This window comes from Oculina patagonica, chromosome 14, assembly GCF_052425735.1.
Source record: "Oculina patagonica isolate OP01 chromosome 14, crgOcupat, whole genome shotgun sequence".
NCBI classification, from domain to species: domain Eukaryota; kingdom Metazoa; phylum Cnidaria; class Anthozoa; order Scleractinia; family Oculinidae; genus Oculina; species Oculina patagonica.
Genome location: NC_135771.1, coordinates 24,412,250 through 24,430,759, shown reverse-complemented (window position 1 = coordinate 24,430,759; position 18,510 = coordinate 24,412,250). Strand labels below are relative to the sequence as shown.

General features: G+C 41.1%; 1 protein-coding gene and 1 non-coding gene across 3 annotated transcripts; both read left to right on the top strand.

Moving 5' to 3' along the window:
- Nucleotides 1-218: 218 nt before the first annotated feature.
- On the top strand, nt 219-16,603 carry LOC144639306 (general transcription factor IIF subunit 1-like). Of its 2 annotated transcripts, none has more exons than XM_078498611.1 (10): nt 219-413; nt 2,742-2,824; nt 5,679-5,748; nt 6,582-6,775; nt 8,058-8,364; nt 9,698-9,794; nt 11,173-11,334; nt 12,718-12,933; nt 14,753-14,902; nt 16,069-16,603. In XM_078498611.1, exons 1-10 carry the CDS (start codon nt 351-353, stop codon nt 16,440-16,442), a joined length of 1,716 nt encoding a protein of 571 aa, XP_078354737.1. In that variant the 5' UTR covers nt 219-350; the 3' UTR covers nt 16,443-16,603. The 2 variants fall into 2 exon arrangements, with proteins under 2 accessions (XP_078354737.1, XP_078354738.1); XM_078498612.1 differs by having other exon boundaries at nt 220-413; nt 11,176-11,334.
- Trnas-gcu (transfer RNA serine (anticodon GCU)) lies at nt 13,453-13,525 on the top strand. Its single transcript has one exon. It is a non-coding gene; the product is annotated as a tRNA-Ser (tRNA).
- Nucleotides 16,604-18,510: the final 1,907 nt, after the last annotated feature.

Genomic DNA, 18,510 nt, shown 5'->3' with positions numbered 1-18,510 from the left:
AAAAGGCCCTGGAAAATTTAAAAAAAATACTCTTGTTTTTTGCGAAATAAAATATTGACCACTGTGGTCAAAACAAAGGCACAGAACTGTCGCCAGATCCGCCAGATGAGTTTCTGTAAGTAAGCCGAGTGATCGTGACGGGGTCTGGAAACAAGCTTCCCAGCGACCTCCTCACTACCTCCTCACTCCGTTATCTGACGCGGTTACAAAGTATGTAAAGATTTGGGAGAGGTTACCAAGGATTCAAGATGGCGCCCGTATGAGATCTACCTGATACATTTCGCACCTTTGTAGTTCTTTGTTTTTTCGCTTTCTTTTTCATCTGTTTGTCACTTTTGTGAAGAAACGTAATGGACAAACAAAGAACTGCCTCGCCGGTACAGCTAACAGCAAAGCCGCTTCTTCAGCAAAAGGTAAAAATCGCATTTGAAACAAAATGTTTTTAGCTTCAACTCTTATAAAATTATCCTTTGCCATGAATTTGGTCTTACAGTCAAAGAAGAAAGAAATCGATGATTATTAAGGTTGAATTTTCTATGAGCTTGATCTTTTTTTTTATATGTAAACATTATTTGTTGCCTTCTGTTACTGATTCAAAAATCAAAGCAGGCCAAATATTAAGACTTGAACCCCGTTTATTTGAGCCGTCAGGGGGAACAAAAAAAAGTTCAAAATAGCGGGAGTTCGAAATAGCCAATAGTGAATGACTGAAGGAAAAATCCAAGTGAAAAGGGTTTTATATATATATAATTTTAGTTCAAGATAACAGGGAATTCGAAATAACCGAGTTCGAATGAGCAGGGTTTAACTCTGTTTAACTGTAGTACTGCCTGGTGGTAACTAACCTCCCACGCAGTCATTCTTAGGGGCGATTATGTTTCACTCCTCCCCACGAACGTTCGTGGGGAGGAGTGAAACACGATCGCCCCTAAGAACGACTGCGTGGGAGGCTATGTGGTAACCGGTCGTTTCGCCAATGGCCTGTTCAATGACGTATAATTATATTAATGAAAGTTTAATATATCAACTGCAGTACATCTCAATAAAGTCTGCAAGACTCCAACTCGGTATTTATAACTACACCAAGGGGTGAATATTTGTCATTCTTAAAGCATAAGCAAAGAGTGGCTATTAAGGCACACTGCCCATTGGCGAAACCATGTTGGCGAAACGAATGTAAACCTTTCTACATTATTGTCCCTAAAGGCCATAATCCTTCTAGTCTACAACAGGGATCGTGACCTCTGGCCAGTCCCGATTTACCAGTGAGCATGCGCAGAGTACTCATTTTGTATTTTTAGTCAATCAGATTTGACAATGAGTCCCTTAAATCACGCACTTCTGGTGTTGGAGCTGGCCAGAGGTCTTGATCCCAGGCGCAGACTAGAAGGATCGTTGACTCTGGGGGGATGAGAATGACCTAACTAGCACTAGAAAAATCTTACTTGGTATCATGAAGCTCAATCTTGTTTTAGGTTATATTTTTTTCATATATGTATTATGTCAATATTATAATTGCAGAAAAGCCAACCTAAAGAGAGAAAACCCGGGGGCCCCTATTTTGTTTCAAGATATGTCTTTTTAACCCCCCAAAAGGAGTAAAAATTATAGCTCTACCAATTCATCCACAAAATTAATAGTATGCAACAAGTGTTTCAAAATTTCCCCCAGAATTGGGCAAAATATATGCAAAAACACATTTTTTTTAATCATTTACATAAAAAAGACATTAATAATCGATACGCTACTTAAGCTTTCACAACAACTCTGTGACTCTTATAGAGTCTGGGCGTGAATATCTTCCGGCTTGTGTCCGCGCTTGCTTGACCTATCGGCTCCCTTCTCTCTCTCGATCTACTACCGATCCACCTCTCTCCTCTTCGCCCTCCACCCTCCTCCCCACCCCCGACTCAGGGGCCTTCGAATCCCACCTCTCACTCTCTCCCCCCCCCTCCCCCTCCCCGGGGGGGGCGCTTCCCCCCCCCCCCGCCCAACAGCCCGCCGGTCCACTCCCCCCCCGGGGGCCTACGCAGGCCACGGTCACGGGGATCCAGTTCCCTTCGACCCGGTCCCCCCCTCCCACGTATCAGAACACCGTCTCGGCAGAGTGAGGGGGGTACACTTGGAGGGGGGCAGGGCAGGCACAGGGTAGGGAGCCTCCTCCCCGCCCACACACCCGACCAGCTGCGCGGGGCGGGGTGGGGGGGGGGGGTGGGGGGGGGGGTCGCGGGGGTCGGGTGGGGGTGCGGTGGGGGGGGGTGCGGCGGTCTCGGGGGGGGCGGGGTGCTCGCTGGCGCGGGGGTGGTGGGGGGGGGGCGGGGGGGCGGTGTCGCGGGGGGGCGCCCGTCTGTGCGTTCTCGTCTTCGCTGCCGCGCGCCCTTGGTGTGGTGATGGGCTTCCGTGGTTCTTTGTTGTTTGGTCACGTTTTCTCAGCGGGTGTGCACAACGGGAAGTCCGCGCTGTCCCACAGCGGGTCCTGGAGTCCCTGGGGCATCCCTTCCGGCGTCGCTTTCTCCCTTGCTGAGGTCGATTGAGTGCAGTGAGTCATTATTTATAGTGCTTTTATTATTGTTTAAAAGCACTCTCCTTTGTATTTGGGAGATTTGGTGACCCATACTAGAGACCGATATATTCGTTCTGTAACTGGGAGACTCCCAGACAATCTAAGAGAGCTGGCATAGATAAAAATGTACCTGGAGTACAAAGTATAAACTTTAGTGAAAATATTTGAAATGTTTCAGGTTGGAGGAATGCCACAGGCATCAGGATCAGGAGCCATAACAGGCTCAGCCAACGGCAGTGTCTTCAAGGTGCGAGTACCAAGGTACGAAACTAAACAGATCTTTACCCCTTGAAAAAAGTGTGTGAATGTTTGCCTGTGGGATACTCAACTAGTATCACTAACTACAACAATGCCAGCATCTTTTCAAAGCTCCTATAAAAAAGGAAAAAGGACAGTTCTGCTGATTCAATCTCAAATTAAAGTGCTTGAAATATCTAACAAAACACCCAAAATTGGGCCAAACAAGTGTGAAAACACATATTTCAAGCACCCTATAAGACTATTGTATCTGGGAGATTTGGCAGGCTCCACTAGGGAGGGGTCTGAGTAGCCTGTATCCCATTAATTTTTGGCCTAGATATCCCATATCCCATTTATTCCTGTGATTTGTATCCCCAACTTTGATATTCGATATCCCGGAATCCCTTTTTACGACTGAATTTTTAATTCAGGAGTATAGTGGGTAGCCCAATGGCACTCACACAGTTGGTTGGTTGGTTGGTCAATCAGCTGTAAACATTTTTTGCAACTCCGCTGACCAGCAGATATACTTGTAGAAAGAATGTAGCAAGGTGGCCATATAAAAGCGGCCGTATAAAGGTGGTCTTTTAAATTTAAAGGGGTTTACAAGAAAAACCAGAAGCAAAGAAACAAAATATGGCTGACAATTACGTGTAGAATTAAGTAATCGACCGCCAAAAAAGTGAACATTGAGAGCCATTTATCAGCATTAATCAATCGATGACTTTCGTGTCTATCTTTCGAGCTAGAGTCGTACATGAAGGAGCATTGGAAAACTAAATCGGGTTTCACATAAGCTTCATCAACGATGGATCTATCCAGAAACCAGAGTGTTTGCTAAAATCGAATGTGTGGCTGCTTGTTCGCAAGAAAAGGAAAAGCTTTTTAGATGTAATTTGTACCTGAATCAGTCTAATATATGTTCTGATATATTTATTTACAGCGTTATTACTTAATGGTTTACATATGTAAATTATTCTGCAATGCATACCTATGGAGCGATATAAAAAACAAACCATTTTAGTGCTACGGGTTAAAAAAAGAAAAAAATGGAAAAAAAGAAAAAAACCCGTCTATTCTGGGATTCGAACTCTCGACCTCTCATTCCCCAGTCAGATTCCTACACGACTGTGCTAATCAGACATACTAAGTCAAGTGAAACGGAAATATCTGATATCAATGTAAAAGACATTCCGCCGTTTATCTGTTATTGTGTGCATCAAAGAAATGTTTCAATCACTGCTGCTCATATATTTTTAAGGAATGAAAGCTTAACTTTCAAAGTTGGTGAAAAAAATTCAGTCGTGGCTCGAAGAGCTCTTTGATTTATTTAAATAACCTGTATCCCAATTATTTTAAGTTTTACCTAGTAAATATCCCGCATGCCAATAACCCCTAATAGGGCCCCATTTTCTCTTATGAGAGATCTGAAGATTGGGTCTGTGGGAGACTCCCAGATAATCCGGGAGAGGTGTATAGGTGTAGCCATAGCCATCAGGCTTGGCTAATAATGTTTAACACTCACCTTGTTGTTGATTATTCTGGATAAATAAAATCATCATTAGTTTTAGTTATAAATTTTCAAATGACATTTATCCACACTTATCATTCTAAGTTGGGGTAGTGCATGTAAAACTAATTTACGTAAAATCATAACTAAGCAGAATAAATGTGTCCAAAGCATATTCTTTGCTTATAGAAGGGAAAATGCTACACCATATTACAATCTTATAGGAATTCTCAAATTTGAAACAGTGTACAAATTTAAAGTGGCTCTATTTACTCATAAAATTTTAAATGACTCAACAAACATTCCAACAATATTCCATAGAACACTTACTCAGGCCTCTGAAGTCCATACCTACAATACCAGATTTGCTGCTAACTTGAACTTTCATAGGCCAAGAATAAATAATAACTATGGGACCTCAATTTTCTCTTTTGTTACATCAAAACTTTGGGAAACTCTTCCAACAGATTTTAAAAAAACTGCCTTACACTTCCTTTTATAAGCAATATAAAATATGCTCTTCAGCATAATTTCTCTGTATTCTGTATATAGCTTAATTATGATTTATTCATTTAACTTGTTTATTTCGCATACTTTTGTTATTCACATTTAACTTCCTTTTTTCTATTGTTTCTAGTAATTTATGTGTCTTGTCTGTTTTTTTGAACGTGTCAGCGACCAACACGATAGCATATGCTTCTTTGGTCACTGAGCACATTTTATTTTGGCTTTATTATATTGTTATATTTTCCTTATTGCGGGCCCAAGAGGGCCCGCGCCCTTCTTACAGTGACCAGCGGTTGCGTTTACGCGTGCGCGCCCGTTCATAGGCTATCTGCAACCGGAGTTGAATTTTGTTCTTCCACTAAGCGTCGGATGCGTCTCGCAGTTTGTCGTCCCGGGTCTTGTCTCCGGCGTGATGCGAAATCAACAGTTTGTCACATTAGTGGAGGCTTCTGTCGGGTGCAGACATTACGTTTTGCGACGTTGTTTTGTGTTGCTTTTGAGGATCTGCTGTGATTGTTCACAGTCTGCGATGATTCACAACGATCTTGGTTCCTACCTAACAGCGTGCGGGGAATCACATCTCATCCCTCTGACTCACTCGCACTGTCTCCACTTGGTTGCGGCGGCGACCCGTGACGCGCGCCTCGGACTTTGTTCAGTGATTTCGACTGGCTGAGTTTCCAACTACACTTCCCTCCCATCCTTCCAATTCATCGGGCCCGCACTTTCACCTGGACATAGTTTTAATTAATGAATTTTCTGTAAATAGCGTGTGATAGTGAAAAATATTTGTAAATAGTGTGAAATAATAAAAACTTAAATCTGAAATCTGAAATGCAATTTCTTTTGCTTTCTTAGGAATTTGGCCAAAAAATATTCAGTGATGCGTTTCCAGAGCACAAAAGTAGATTTCTCATCAATCTCAAAGGTACAGTGTGATACTCTAAACTTTGGTTTATTTTTTTGATAAAGTATCATAGAATGGTAGTTCACCATATTGCACATTGTATTTGCCATTGCTGTTGTGAGGGCATAATAATCTTGATAAAAAAAAAAAATTTTTATGGGGTGGAGTAAAAATATAAAAAATAAAAAAAAAAAAAAAAAAAAAAAAAAAAAAAAAAAAAGAAATAATATTTTTTTTTTTTTATTCTACGCTCCTCTTCTTGTTCTACAAAAGGAAGAGAGCGAAAAGAAGAAAAAAAAATAAAAACAATAAAAACAATTTTCATTTTTCATTTTAATTATCATTTTAATTTCATAATAATCTTGTCTATACAGTTGAATCCCATTAACTTCAACCCTCAAGGGAAATCAAAACAGGTTTGCGTTGTCAGGGTTTGAATCAGCAAGAGTTAAAATTAGTAAGAAATTGACCTGGAGGGGAATCAAAAAAGGTTTGAGTTAGTGTGTGGTTCGAGCCCAGGGGAGTACTCCGGCTTCTTGCGGGGGTGGGGGGCGTCCGGGTTTGGGGGATTGGCGTTTTTTGGGTGCTTGTTGTGCGGTTTGGGTGCGCCGGCACGGGTGGTTCTGAACAATGGTGTTCTTGTGTGTGCCCCTCCTGGTTTTAGGGGTTTTGACAGGGATTTTGGGGGTTATTTTGGTCCGGGTTTTGGGTTGTGGGACTGGATTTTGGGTTCGTGCCTCCATCGTCTCCCCGTCATTACAGCCGGAGTCCCCCTGGGGGTTCGAGTTATTGAGGGTTCGAGTTGTCAAGATTCAACTATAGCAATATTGATTTTGAATAAATCCATTTTCTAGGCCCAGATGTCCCGTCAAACAGATTCAACAGAAGAAAAAGAAAGTGAAAATCTTCCTACTTCTGGTGCTGGTAGTGAATTTGGTCGGGAAAGACGTGAAGAGGCACGTAAAAAGCGCCGTGGTATTGTTACGAAACCTAAGGATCCTGAGGCAGCTCCTTGGAATTTGAAGATTGGTGGCAAGAGTGGAAGGAGGTCACTGGTTGAACATATTGTCATTTAAACATAATTCTCACTGGTTGCCGTCAGTATTATACTGCTCCACAGGGAGCAGGGATGGTGCAACAATGAAACTACTTGCCTTCCACCAGTGATGCTTGGGTTGAGTTTGTTGCTGGTTCGCGTCCTTGCTCTGGGTGCTTTTCTCTGGGTTCTCTGCAAGTTTTCCTCCGCCCGCAACAGGGGTGGATACAGGGGGTGGATGGGTGGATATCCACCCCCCATTTTTCAGTGTTCGTGTCACTTTATTTGATGATAGAGAGCTCTCGCTCATGTCTGGTTGTTGTTCGCCCGTTTCGCCTTCTGCCGCCACTTGGGTTGGGTTGGGTTGGGTTGGCCCTTGGTCTGCCATCCACCCCTCTTTTATCCTGGATCCGCCCCTGCGCAAAAACCAACACTTCTAAATTCCAGCTATAAATGAAGAGCCACTCTGTGGAAAAGCCACTACAAATTAGCATTATTTTGTTTTTATTTTATTATGTGGCTATGCCTTGTGTTCACTGGCATAAATTGTTTGCAGTGATTTTCCTGCAGATACTGGTAGTTTGAAAAGACACTGAAGCCATGTAAACATTTCAGATTATCTTTGACACCCTCTTGTTCACACAATACTTTTTAGCCACATACTGTTTTTCTGAAATAGTGATATCGATGTTAATTTCTAGCTGAATTATTTTATCAAGGTACCTTATTCTTACTAAATTTTTGCGCATACTTAATTTCGTGAAGATTCCGGAGCCGAATTTCTTGAGTACTTTTTTTGTGATTGCAAGAAAAATTAGAGCAAAAGTGTATTAAATTTCGCGATGACTAGTTGTCAAAGTCTAAGGAACTTACTGGAAATATACAAAGGTCTAGCTCAATGTAACTACATGTACCAGGAACCTGCAAATGGAAACTCTGGTGAGCAGTTATAAGCTAAATTAAAAAGTAAACAGTAATCAGAGGAAAGGTGCTATTTAAAAGCAACAAAAAAATATACTTTCAAGGGTAAATAGTTGCAGTTTCACACCTTTAAAAAGTAAATATAATACTGTTTTGATATAAATATTATGATATCAATTTTGCCTGTTAAAATTTTGCACAATGTTTTTTTGCGCTGATTAAATTTCGCAATTATCTTGATGTTGCGAAAATTAGTACTTTCAAAAATTATTAAGTGTAAAGTATTAAAATGTAAGTAGATGTCAGTGATGGATTTTTCTCTGGTCCTGTATTGAATTAATATTTATAAGCATGCTTTAATTATTGATTGCAGGTTTACAGGTCGAAAGGAAGCAGGAATTAATGAAAATTCCTCTTATTACATACTGACCCAGTGCGAGGATGGTGCATTTCAAGCTTTGCCAGTCAAAAACTGGTATAATTTCACTGCCAACATAAAATATCAGACATTAACAGAAGAAGAGGCTGAGGAAGAGTTTGGTCGCCGTGAAAGGACAGTGAATTATTTTTCTTTGATGGTCAAGAAACGATTAACGGACAACAAAGAAGACTCCGAGGAAGGAGATGAGAAAAACATGCTTGATAAGACTGCTAAAGCAGCTAGCAGAACGGGAAACTTGGTAAGTACCCAATTAAAAGATGTCTGAGCACCACTTTACAAAGGACTTAAATTAATGTTACTTATATAGTAGAACCCCGGTCAGGGTAACTCAAACTCCGATAACTCGGACAACCCTGCTAACTCGAACTGAAAGTAAAGTAATCGTCCGAGCCTAAGTGGCCCATGAGCCGGGCTTTCCCGTCCGCCGCAGCTCCCCCTGATGGGATGCTAGTCCCCGGGTACCCCCACAGTGTTCGCCGGTACCCATTTATCACCTGGGTGGAGAGAGGCCTGTGAAAGTGTTCTTGCCCAGCACACGCGCGCCCCGGCCAGGCCTCGCCCGGGCCGTTCGACTCGGAGTCGAGCACGCTAACCATTAGCCACCGCGTCTCCACACAACTCAACTGAGTCCAACAAATTTCCCTTTGATTTGACCCCACTTTTTAGTCAAATATACTCGGTTAACTCGAATTTGGATAACTTGAAAACCCTGCTGACTCAAACTAGATTTTGTTTCCCTTTATTAAAATTTGGGTCAAATTTACCCCGAAAACTTTAATTCTGGTTTTTGCAACTCGGCACGGTTACCCATTGATTAGAGCAACGAACAGATTACCGGTAGGTACTTGACATTCATTTTTCACTCTTATCACAAGAATGTGTGATCGTCTAAGAGATTCTGGCGAGATAAGTTCAATTTGCACTGTACTGTATACTGACAGAAGTGCTGAAAAATCAGTAAACTATCAATACTTGGCAAATTAAATATTTAATCGACCCTGATAACTCGAAACCCGCTGATCTCTTTAAGGCTGATTTTCACAAGTGATAGAGTTGGATTAATCAGTAGCACAATCTAGCAAAAATCAAACTAATGGTGCAGTAAATTCCACTTATGACTCCCTCACTTACAATCCAGTGAAAACTAAATTGTCATCTGAGTTGCAAGCAGAAAGGAAGTACTTGGAGAGCTTAAGAGCTGGCATTGTGATTGGTTTGTTCTTCTGCTTCTGCTTGTGACTCCATCAGTCTAGTTTTCACTTGACTACTGTCAAGCAACAGAGTCTTAAGTGGAATCAGGTGAAAATTGAATTGTTCTGATTCTTTTGAATCTGATGCCATTGAGCTTGCAACTACTTGTGACTCCCATTTTCAATTTTCACTAGGTCGTAAGCATTCTTACGACTCTGATTATAACTCTGGCTATGACTTTGTCGCTAGTGAACACCAGCCTTTAGGTAATTACTCTTGCCCAGCAAGGCTAACAAGAGTATTTTTTTTATATCTCGCCAATTTATGAAACCAAACATCAATAAAAACACACATTGGGAATTTGGTTTTGTTTTCTACAGATCATACATGACGATGAAAGAGATTTGTCTCTGTCGGAGGAGGAGGAGGATGATGATGACGAGGAGGAAGGTCAAGGTGGCGATAAAAACAAAGAAGGTAGGATTAATCTTATTATTTTCCCTAAAATAATCCTGTAACTCCATGCAGATGTTTTTTTTTTTCTCGGGGGGGATTTTTAGGAGGGATGTACATGTACCTGCACATGTACAGTAGGTTTGTTAGCAGTGGCAAGGGAGGCATAGTGCTCTTCTGATTAGCATGCTGAACTTCGGATCCAGCGGCCCGGGTTTAAGCCCTGGCCGGGGTCATTGTGTTGTGTTCTTGAGCAAAATACTTGTACATGAAATTGGTTTCAGCTAGTAAGATGCATTTTTAGCTATAAATTTGTCCTTGCTATGATCAGGGGTATGCACAACAAAAAAATTAAATTTTGTTGCACAAAACGGATTCCCGGCTAAAAGGATTGCGCTGACTGTAATCCTGATTAACCACTTACAAAGAAACCCTGTGCTTTAGAATGAGAGGGATGTGTGGTGACCAAGTGGTTAGACGTGCAGAAGGTGGCGGAAATCAAACCTATAATCATACAAAACGAGACTTTCACACACATAACATTCTCAATATATAAAAAAAAAAAAAAACCCCCCCCCCCCCCCCCCCCAAAAAAAAAAAAAAATATTAAAAAAAAAAAAAAGAAAAAAAAAAAAAAAGGGGTACGGACGACACCCCCACCAAACCATCACAATTCTCACTAAAAAGAAGAAGCCACGAGCCAAGCGGCCCACACTGCCAGAGCTTATTCCAGTTTCCGTAGCATTAAGCGGCTAGGAATATTTCTACTCCCCCCTGAATGGGGTGCTAGTCCATTGCAGGGTTCCCCCCCCCCCCCCCCAGCATTATGTCGCCGATACCCATTTATACACCTGGGTAGAGAGAGGCACTATGAGAGTTAAGTGTCTTGCCCAAGAAAACACACAAGTGACCCCGGCTGGGGCTCGAACTCGGACCGCTCGATCTGAAGTCTGGCGCTCTAACCATTAGGCCACCGCGCCTCCCATTCAATATATAAAGAAATTTGAAAATGCTGAATGATTCATTGAAATGTCATTCGATATTATTATTGCTGATTTTTATTCTTAATTGTTTGTAGAAAGCCTCCATTATTTGAATTGAAGATGGGCCCTTTTGTGTTTAAAAAGAGGCCTATGAGGGGAAGGGGGATTTAGAATGAAGGTGGGATCTTGTTTTGCTCTAATAAGGGGGGATGTTTTGTTCTTTATACTCAGTAATAAAGGGAGAAAGGGAAGGGCAGTTCCCTTATAACCACTCCCCTTGATTTGCGACTGGTCAGGTGCACTGCACAACAATTACAACAGATGTAACATACTATACTAAAATAAAATTAAATAGTATGGCCAGCATATTAGGTCAGTTTTGCCTTTCATGATGATGAGCCTGTCTGTTATGCTTCAAGTAGATAAACAAGCCAAGAAAGACAAGCATAAAGTTGGACAGAGGCGGCAACAAAAGACAAAGAAGGGTTCAGATGCCGACAGTGATGCGTCATCTGAAGAAGATGGCTACATGGATTCCAAGGAGATGGATTATCTATCTGATAGTTCCTCTTCTTCTGAAGGTCAGAGAGAGATTTTGTTACAAATTAGACTACCTTATACTTTTTTTCTTATCTTTTTTTATTGCAATTACAAAAAAAGAACATTAATATACAGAGTAGAGTTACATACATTTTCTACTCGGTATATTATACCTTATAATTTTCTTACTAATTTTCCCGATTTTCACGATTTCGAAATAATCGCGAAATTTAATATGCGCGAAAAAAACATTGCGCGAAATTTAAACGCGTTAAAATTAATACCATATTCTGTATCAAAAGTAAACAATAAAAAATTTAAATGTTTGGAACTGCAACTATCCTTCCTTGAAATCAACTTTCCATCTTGTTTTCGACTAGTACCCTTCCTCTGATATTTACCCTTTTCTTCAGCTTGTAAATCGGCCAAAACCTCTTTAGTACAGACACCAAAGTTTCTGTTCACAGGCTCCTTTTAGTTACATCGAACCAGACCTTTGAGTATTTTTAGTTGTTCCTTAGTCATTGACGACTAATCCAAAAAACACTGACAAAATCGTGAAATTTAATACACTTTTGCTCTAAGTTTTCTTGCAATCGCGAAAATTAATGCTCGCGAAAATTCGGCTCCCGAGTTTTCGTGAAATTAAGTACGAGCGAAAATTAGTAAGAATAAGGTAACTTTGTGTTCCATTGGAACAGTTTGTTTTTCAGCCACAACTGGTTTTAGTTGATTTGGTTGTAGTGTTCCAGTAGAACACTGTTCCAAAGGGTTTTGGTTGAAACGGTTGATAACCCTTCAGCTGTGCTCTGTTGAGATCAACTGTGTTTGGTTGGCTGGATTGGTTGATTTTTTTTCGTGTTCTGTTCAGGACAGAATTGTTTAATGTTGATTAACTGTTTCCCCATTACAACTCGCCGTGTTCTATTGGAATCCACAATCTGATTGGTTCCCCATTGTTTTCTTTCGCTGATGAAGATATTTCACATCTCGTGGCTGACTTTTGGCTTAGTCTTGTGATTGACTGCAATCATTGAGTACTACCTACTCCCTGCTCGCAACAGTCACTCTCTCCTCTACTATCCACTCTAGAAACTCGGGCTCATAGTTTAACTGTTACATAGTTAAAAATGTGTTCTGATTGGGAACCTTCAACCAAATCAATTTTAACCTATTTTGAAGCCAGTTGAAGAAGTTGTCCAGCGAAACCAACCAAAAATGAGTTTTCCCTATGCATGAAAAAATTTAACCAATCTAACCAACCTTTAAACTTGATCTCAATAGGGAACACAACCTAAATGTGAAGGATTTTCTTCTTTATTACGCTACCATTTAAAACTGCCAGGCATGTGATTTGTACGTTGGGATTGTATACTTTGAAAAAATTACATAATGTCAAACTTCTAATTGTTCTTTTCACACAGAGGATGTCAAGACTGTTGAAGAAAGTAAACCCAAAGCTGAAGATGACTTGAATGCTGAGGAGACGTCAAGTGAAGATGAAGATGATTTAACACAGGCAGGACATGAGCTGAAAGACATGCTGGATAGAGAGGAGGGGAGAGAGAGCTGGGACGAGGAGGAGGATGAAGATCCTGACCAGGATGAAATGAAGGGAACCTCGGCTCTATTTCTACAAGGTTGGAAGCAGTCTGGGTACTAGGGTCACTTTTTGGTACAGCTCTGTAGAATAAGTGGGAAATGTGCTGGCCTAAACGCTGGTTTTCGCTAGCAATAAAGTCATTCTCGTCCCTAACGCCTTTTGTCCCTCTTAGCTGGCTGAGCCTGTGCATGAGAAACAAGTGTCTCTGGGGACACATGATTTGAATGGCTGGATGTTTACAAAAGGAGCAGCCAATCAAATGAATCAATTTTAAATCCTTTTGTTATACAAGAGTTTTAAAAAACGGTTGATTTGATTGGCTAGATTTGAAACTCCTTTTGTTAAAATCTAGCCAATCAAATCATGTGTCCTGAGAGCCACTTGTACCTCGTGCCCCAGGCTCAGCTGGCTTAGAGGGAAAGCGGCTCTGGGGACGAGAAAAGGACAGAGTCAGAGTCCTAAGTCAGAAGCATAGAATATTACCATGTAGTTAAAATCAATCTGATAAAGTCATAAGTAGTTTGTTAGATTATGCTTATGACTCTGTCACTGGTTAGCCTGGTTAGCTCAGTTGGTAGAGCGCCGGACTGCTGTGCGGGAGGTTCTGGGTTCGAACCCCAGACCGGACCAACACTCAGGGTCTTAAAATAACTGAGGAGAATGTGCTGCCTTTGTTATTACATCTGCAAATGGTTAGACATTCTAGTCTTCTCGGAAAAGGACGATAAACCGTGGGTCCCATCTCCTGTATCTTCAGTCCTATAACAGGGGACGTTAAAGAACCCACACACTATTCGCAAAGAGTAGGGCACAAAGCTCCCAGTGTTGTGGTCTGGTCTTTGTGTAGTATATTACAGTATGTGTACAGCGCATTTGAACATTACATATGAAAAATGCGCTATATAAATTGATTATCATTTATTTATTTATTTATTTATTTATTTATTTATTTATTTATTTATTTATTTATTTATTTATGATCCAGCGAAAGCATGATTCTTAGAGTCAAAGCAGAAAGGAAATACTCGTCAGGCCTTAAAGCTAGCCATTGTGATTTTCTTTCTTCTCTCACTTCTACTTGCAGCTCCGACAATCTAGTTTTCACTGGATCATAAATGACAGAGTCATGAGCGTAATTGGAAACTCTGCTTTTGACTCTGTTGGTTGGATTTAAAATGCAACGTTCTGATTCCTTCAACCCACACACCATGGGTCACATTCTGTTCTTGGACACAACACTAAACTAAAAATAAAAAGTCAAAACTTCGTTAGAAGTGTATCAATTCAGATAAGCTACCTTATTACATGAAATTTTGGCGTCACGTTATTGCGATCCGCACACAATCGCTATTCGTCAGCTAAACTTTTGCGGGGGCGCGATGCAGAGATCGTTGTCTCATCCATCATCACAACTCGGGAGGAAAGCTTCGTATATGCGACACTTAACTTTGGTGCATAATCGATTTTTGAAAATCGCTAATATCGCTAAATAAGTGTCCCAAAATTTATGTAATAAGGTACAATTCTAAAATAGTCATGGTAACAATACATGGGCTTGCTTTGATAATAACTACCTTACAGTTTTAAGTCATTTTTTCTTAGAACCAATTGAAGGGGCACCTAAAATAATGCCCCAAGAGACTTCTGATAAATTGCCAGATTCTCCTTCCAATTTGCCCTGTGTATGCTTGTAAATCAAAGGGAGAAAATTTTCCATATAAGATCAGGAGTTACTAAGGGTCTCATTCCACGCACCCCTTCAATTTTTTTCCGATAATAATTATTTAAAGAAAGTATGTGAGACATAGTACGGAAAACTGCAATACTGACCTTTGCACTTAATATTATTTGTTCAGGTGATAAGAAAAAGAAGAAGAAGTCAGGCAGTGGCTCTAGTACATCATCCAACAGTCGTTCATCAACTCCTACAACTGCTATAGACGGTGCAGCCAACACTATTGCTGCTGCCGCTAGCAAGCTTACTCAAGATCGACCAGGAACACCCTGTAAGTAAAATTCTACACCCTGACTCATCCCCCATATCATTGTTCAGGAGCAAAGTGGTGGTGGTGTGGGGGGCGGGGGGGGGGTTAGGGGGTTAGGGGTTGGTGATGCGGACTTAGAATTAGTACCTGGTTGCTCCTTGTATAAGACCAACCAGGTTCCAATCTTTAGATCGCAAACCCCCTAATCTGTCCCTTACCATGCTTAATTCCCTGTCAAAACACGCACGCTTCACTGTAACCCCTACCGATAATGGGCTTAGGGGACAACCTGTGCTAAAAAAATTCCCCCTACTTCCACATGTAAATGTAAATGTAATTTATTTACCCACGTGACACGGAAGAGCTCAGGAGCTCGTAAAGACGTGTACGTGCATCCAAGGTCGAATTGGAATTTGGAGTGTTGGTTTTTGTGGAGGGAGGAAAACCGGAGAACCCGGAGAAAAACCCTCGGAGCAGGAACGAGAACCAACAACAAACTCAACCCACGTATGGCACCGGGCCGGAATCGAACCCGGGCCACATTGGTGGGAGGCGAGCGCTCTCACCACTGCGCCACCCCTGCTCCCATGTAAATGTAGGTTCACAGTGAAAGCCCGCCCGGAGTATCTGCTTTATACGGACTCCCGTTTATTGTGAACAGTTTTGTTTGTCCTGACAAAACTGCTTATACATTTCCTCTTACAGTGTCCCTTGATACGGACAGGACACTTTTCCAGTGACCCGATCTCATACAAAATAAACCTCGCTTTACGGACACTGGTTGTCTGCGCACTATGTATTTTTTCTCTGTCACGATTAAAGTTTACTTTAGGTTAATTCGTTTTTGTTAGAAGTACAGTAGCATAAGAACGTGTCGTTTAAACTTGATAACGGTTTTCTTTCGATCCGGTGTTTTATCCTTGTTTACGTTAGTACAAAACATTTGATTACTTAAATAAGTCAAAAGCTTTTGTCAGTTTGAACTTACATTAAAGACATTAAACATCGTTTTGTTTCTTAAAATTTGTATGCTTTAGTGTTTCTATCGGTAAAACAAGTATCCGTGACGTTTATCTTGAGTGACAGCTTAATGCGGTCACCTGGATACTTACGGACCCTGGATATAACGGACACTTTTGCGTGTCACTGGGTTCCACTGTATTTTAATTCTGATTTTTTTTTCTCAGCAAAAACCAAGAAGCGCCCAGCAAGCTCGGCCAAGAAAGGAACCACGGGGGAGGAGGGAAGTCCCGCGTCCAAAAAGCCCCGTGTTTCCCCGGCACCTTCCTCAGTGGGGACAGGAGGTGGTTCAAGAACAAGCACTCCAACACCGACCGGCAATGAGGAGGGTCCTCAGGGGATCACTGAAGAAGCCGTTAGGAGGTACCTCATACGAAAGCCCATGACGAGTAAGGACCTGCTACAGAAGTTCAAGAGTAAAAGAACAGGACTGTCAAATGACGAGACCGTGAAAAAGATTGCGGCTATTGTGAGAAAGTTACAACCAGAACAAAAAACCATAAAAGGAAAACTGTACCTGTCACTCAAACCGCTTAGTTGAGGATGACTTCGCTTGGCAGTAAATGACGTTACAACAGAAGTGACTCATGTCACGCAATTTAAAGAACAAAAGTGGCTCATGTCACGCAATTTAAAGGACAGCGTTACAGTATGTGGGGTCATTTTGCAAGATTCAAACTTATTGGCAGATCTAAGTAATGTCAAGTTAAAAGTGACCGCGGGATTTTGCAAAACTATCAGAATTTGTTTCTTTCTCCTTAAACTAATAAAATACGTTTTATAAGTTTTATGACATGAATGTAATTCGTACATGACAATCCACTATGGTTCTCATAAAGCCTAAGAAACATAATTGCCTGATTGCACGGGGACAATCGAGGCGCATTGCAAAACAGTTCGTACTAGATTAGAAGGAATTCGAATGAAGTTTAGTATGCAAGAATTTACTTATTCCTGTAAAATTCTTGATGACAGCTCCAAAGAAATACTCTCCTAAGCAGTCACAAAGCGGGATGACCCCCCCCCCCCCCACAGCCCCCCACTGGGTGGGGCGCTGTTGAAAACTGGACAACTGGGTAACAGCAGTTTCAATAATCGCCCCTCCCCCCCCCCCGCCTCGAAAAATCCCGTAGCAAGCTCATAGTGTCCTTGATATAGGCGATCTAATTGCACATTTAGGAGGCCTTCCTCGTTTCTGTTATTTATTACTATTTCATGTGTAGAATAAATATGACAGACATGACTGAGACGGATTTCATTTGAAATCCAGTTTTTAAGTTGAAAATCTAAATGCAGAATTATAAAATAAAGAAAAATAAAGATTTTTTTTCATTCGCCCGATTGTTGGTTTGTTTATCTTAATTGTACAAAATTCCTCGCTCAAAGACGGACTACCACATGTACTAATTTTTCCCGAGAACGATACGGGAATGGAACATCCTGGCCAATGAAACAGTTAATGCACCAAACTTGAGGGCCTTTAATAAATGCCTGCCGTCTGACCAAGCGCTAAGCAAACGATGCTGACTTGACTTTTTTTTGTATCTACCGTATTTTCTCGATTAAACGCCGGCTTCAAATAAACGCCGGGTCTCTGAGGCCAAGTTTTAAATAAACGCCCCCGGCGTTTATTCGAGGTCCCGGCGACCGGCGTTTAATCGAGGTCCCGGCGTTTATTTGAGTCGATCCAATAAGTGAAGATATTCACTAGAAAAGCACTGATATGACGCGTACTATATGGTATACGGCTTTTGTTATTTTAATAAATGTTTAACGAATAAGTCTGGCGTAACATTAACTGCGGTTTATGACGTACAACAACACAAAATTGAAAATATAGTAATGTTAGTCAATGTTCCGGCATGCTCTTTTTGTTTTTTACGCACTCTCTTTCTTTTGTTGTAGTGCTCGCTGTCGCTAAAATCGCGAGGATCCCTCCAGCGTTTGTTTATCAGTTGTTTTAGCCTTGTCAAATATTGTGCTTTCTGGGTGGAAATCGCGCATTGAACAGTAATAGGGACTTCAAGGCCGCCTTGTTCCAAGTTGCTAGCTGTTCTGTTTGCACAAAACTGATTACAATATACACGATGCCGTATGAGGTCGGGTCCAAGGGATACAACGTCCCGTCACGACAAACTGTTCATGGGTCTCGAAGAATGTGAAATAATAAATCAACTTAAAAATGATTGAAAATTTTACTTCATAAATAAACGCCGGACCCCGATTAAACGCCGGCTTCAAATAAACGCCGGGTCTCTGAGGCCAAGTTTTAAATAAACGCCCCCGGCGTTTATTTGAGAAAATACGGTATTTTTATTCATAGCATTTAAGTAGTTATTTATTTTAATACTCACGAGAATCTTCACTATTGAAGGAGGTGAGTTACGTGGAAGAAGAAGAAGAATTGCAGGCATCATTTTTTTTTTAATTAAACGAAAAACGAGCAAGAGGGAAAAATATAAGCCGCTATATACCTCATTATAAGAAATTAACGGTCCCCTAAATTAAGGTCTTTAACGCTCCACTTTAAAAATAATGTCGCGGAAATTAACGCTCACAAGATGACATTACTCATAAAAGAAATAGAGAATCGGAAAAATTCAAAAGTA

What these genes read in the sequence shown, in the direction of transcription:
- LOC144639306 (XM_078498611.1), top strand. Translation starts at nt 351, where the DNA reads ATGGACAAACAAAGAACTGCCTCGCCGGTACAGCTAACAGCAAAGCCG. An exon ending in TTCAAGGTGCGAGTACCAAG is followed by an intron (nt 2,825 to 5,678) that starts GTACGAAACTAA and finishes TTGCTTTCTTAG; the next exon opens with GAATTTGGCCAAAAAATATT. An exon ending in AGATCGACCAGGAACACCCT is followed by an intron (nt 14,903 to 16,068) that starts GTAAGTAAAATT and finishes TTTTTTTCTCAG; the next exon opens with CAAAAACCAAGAAGCGCCCA.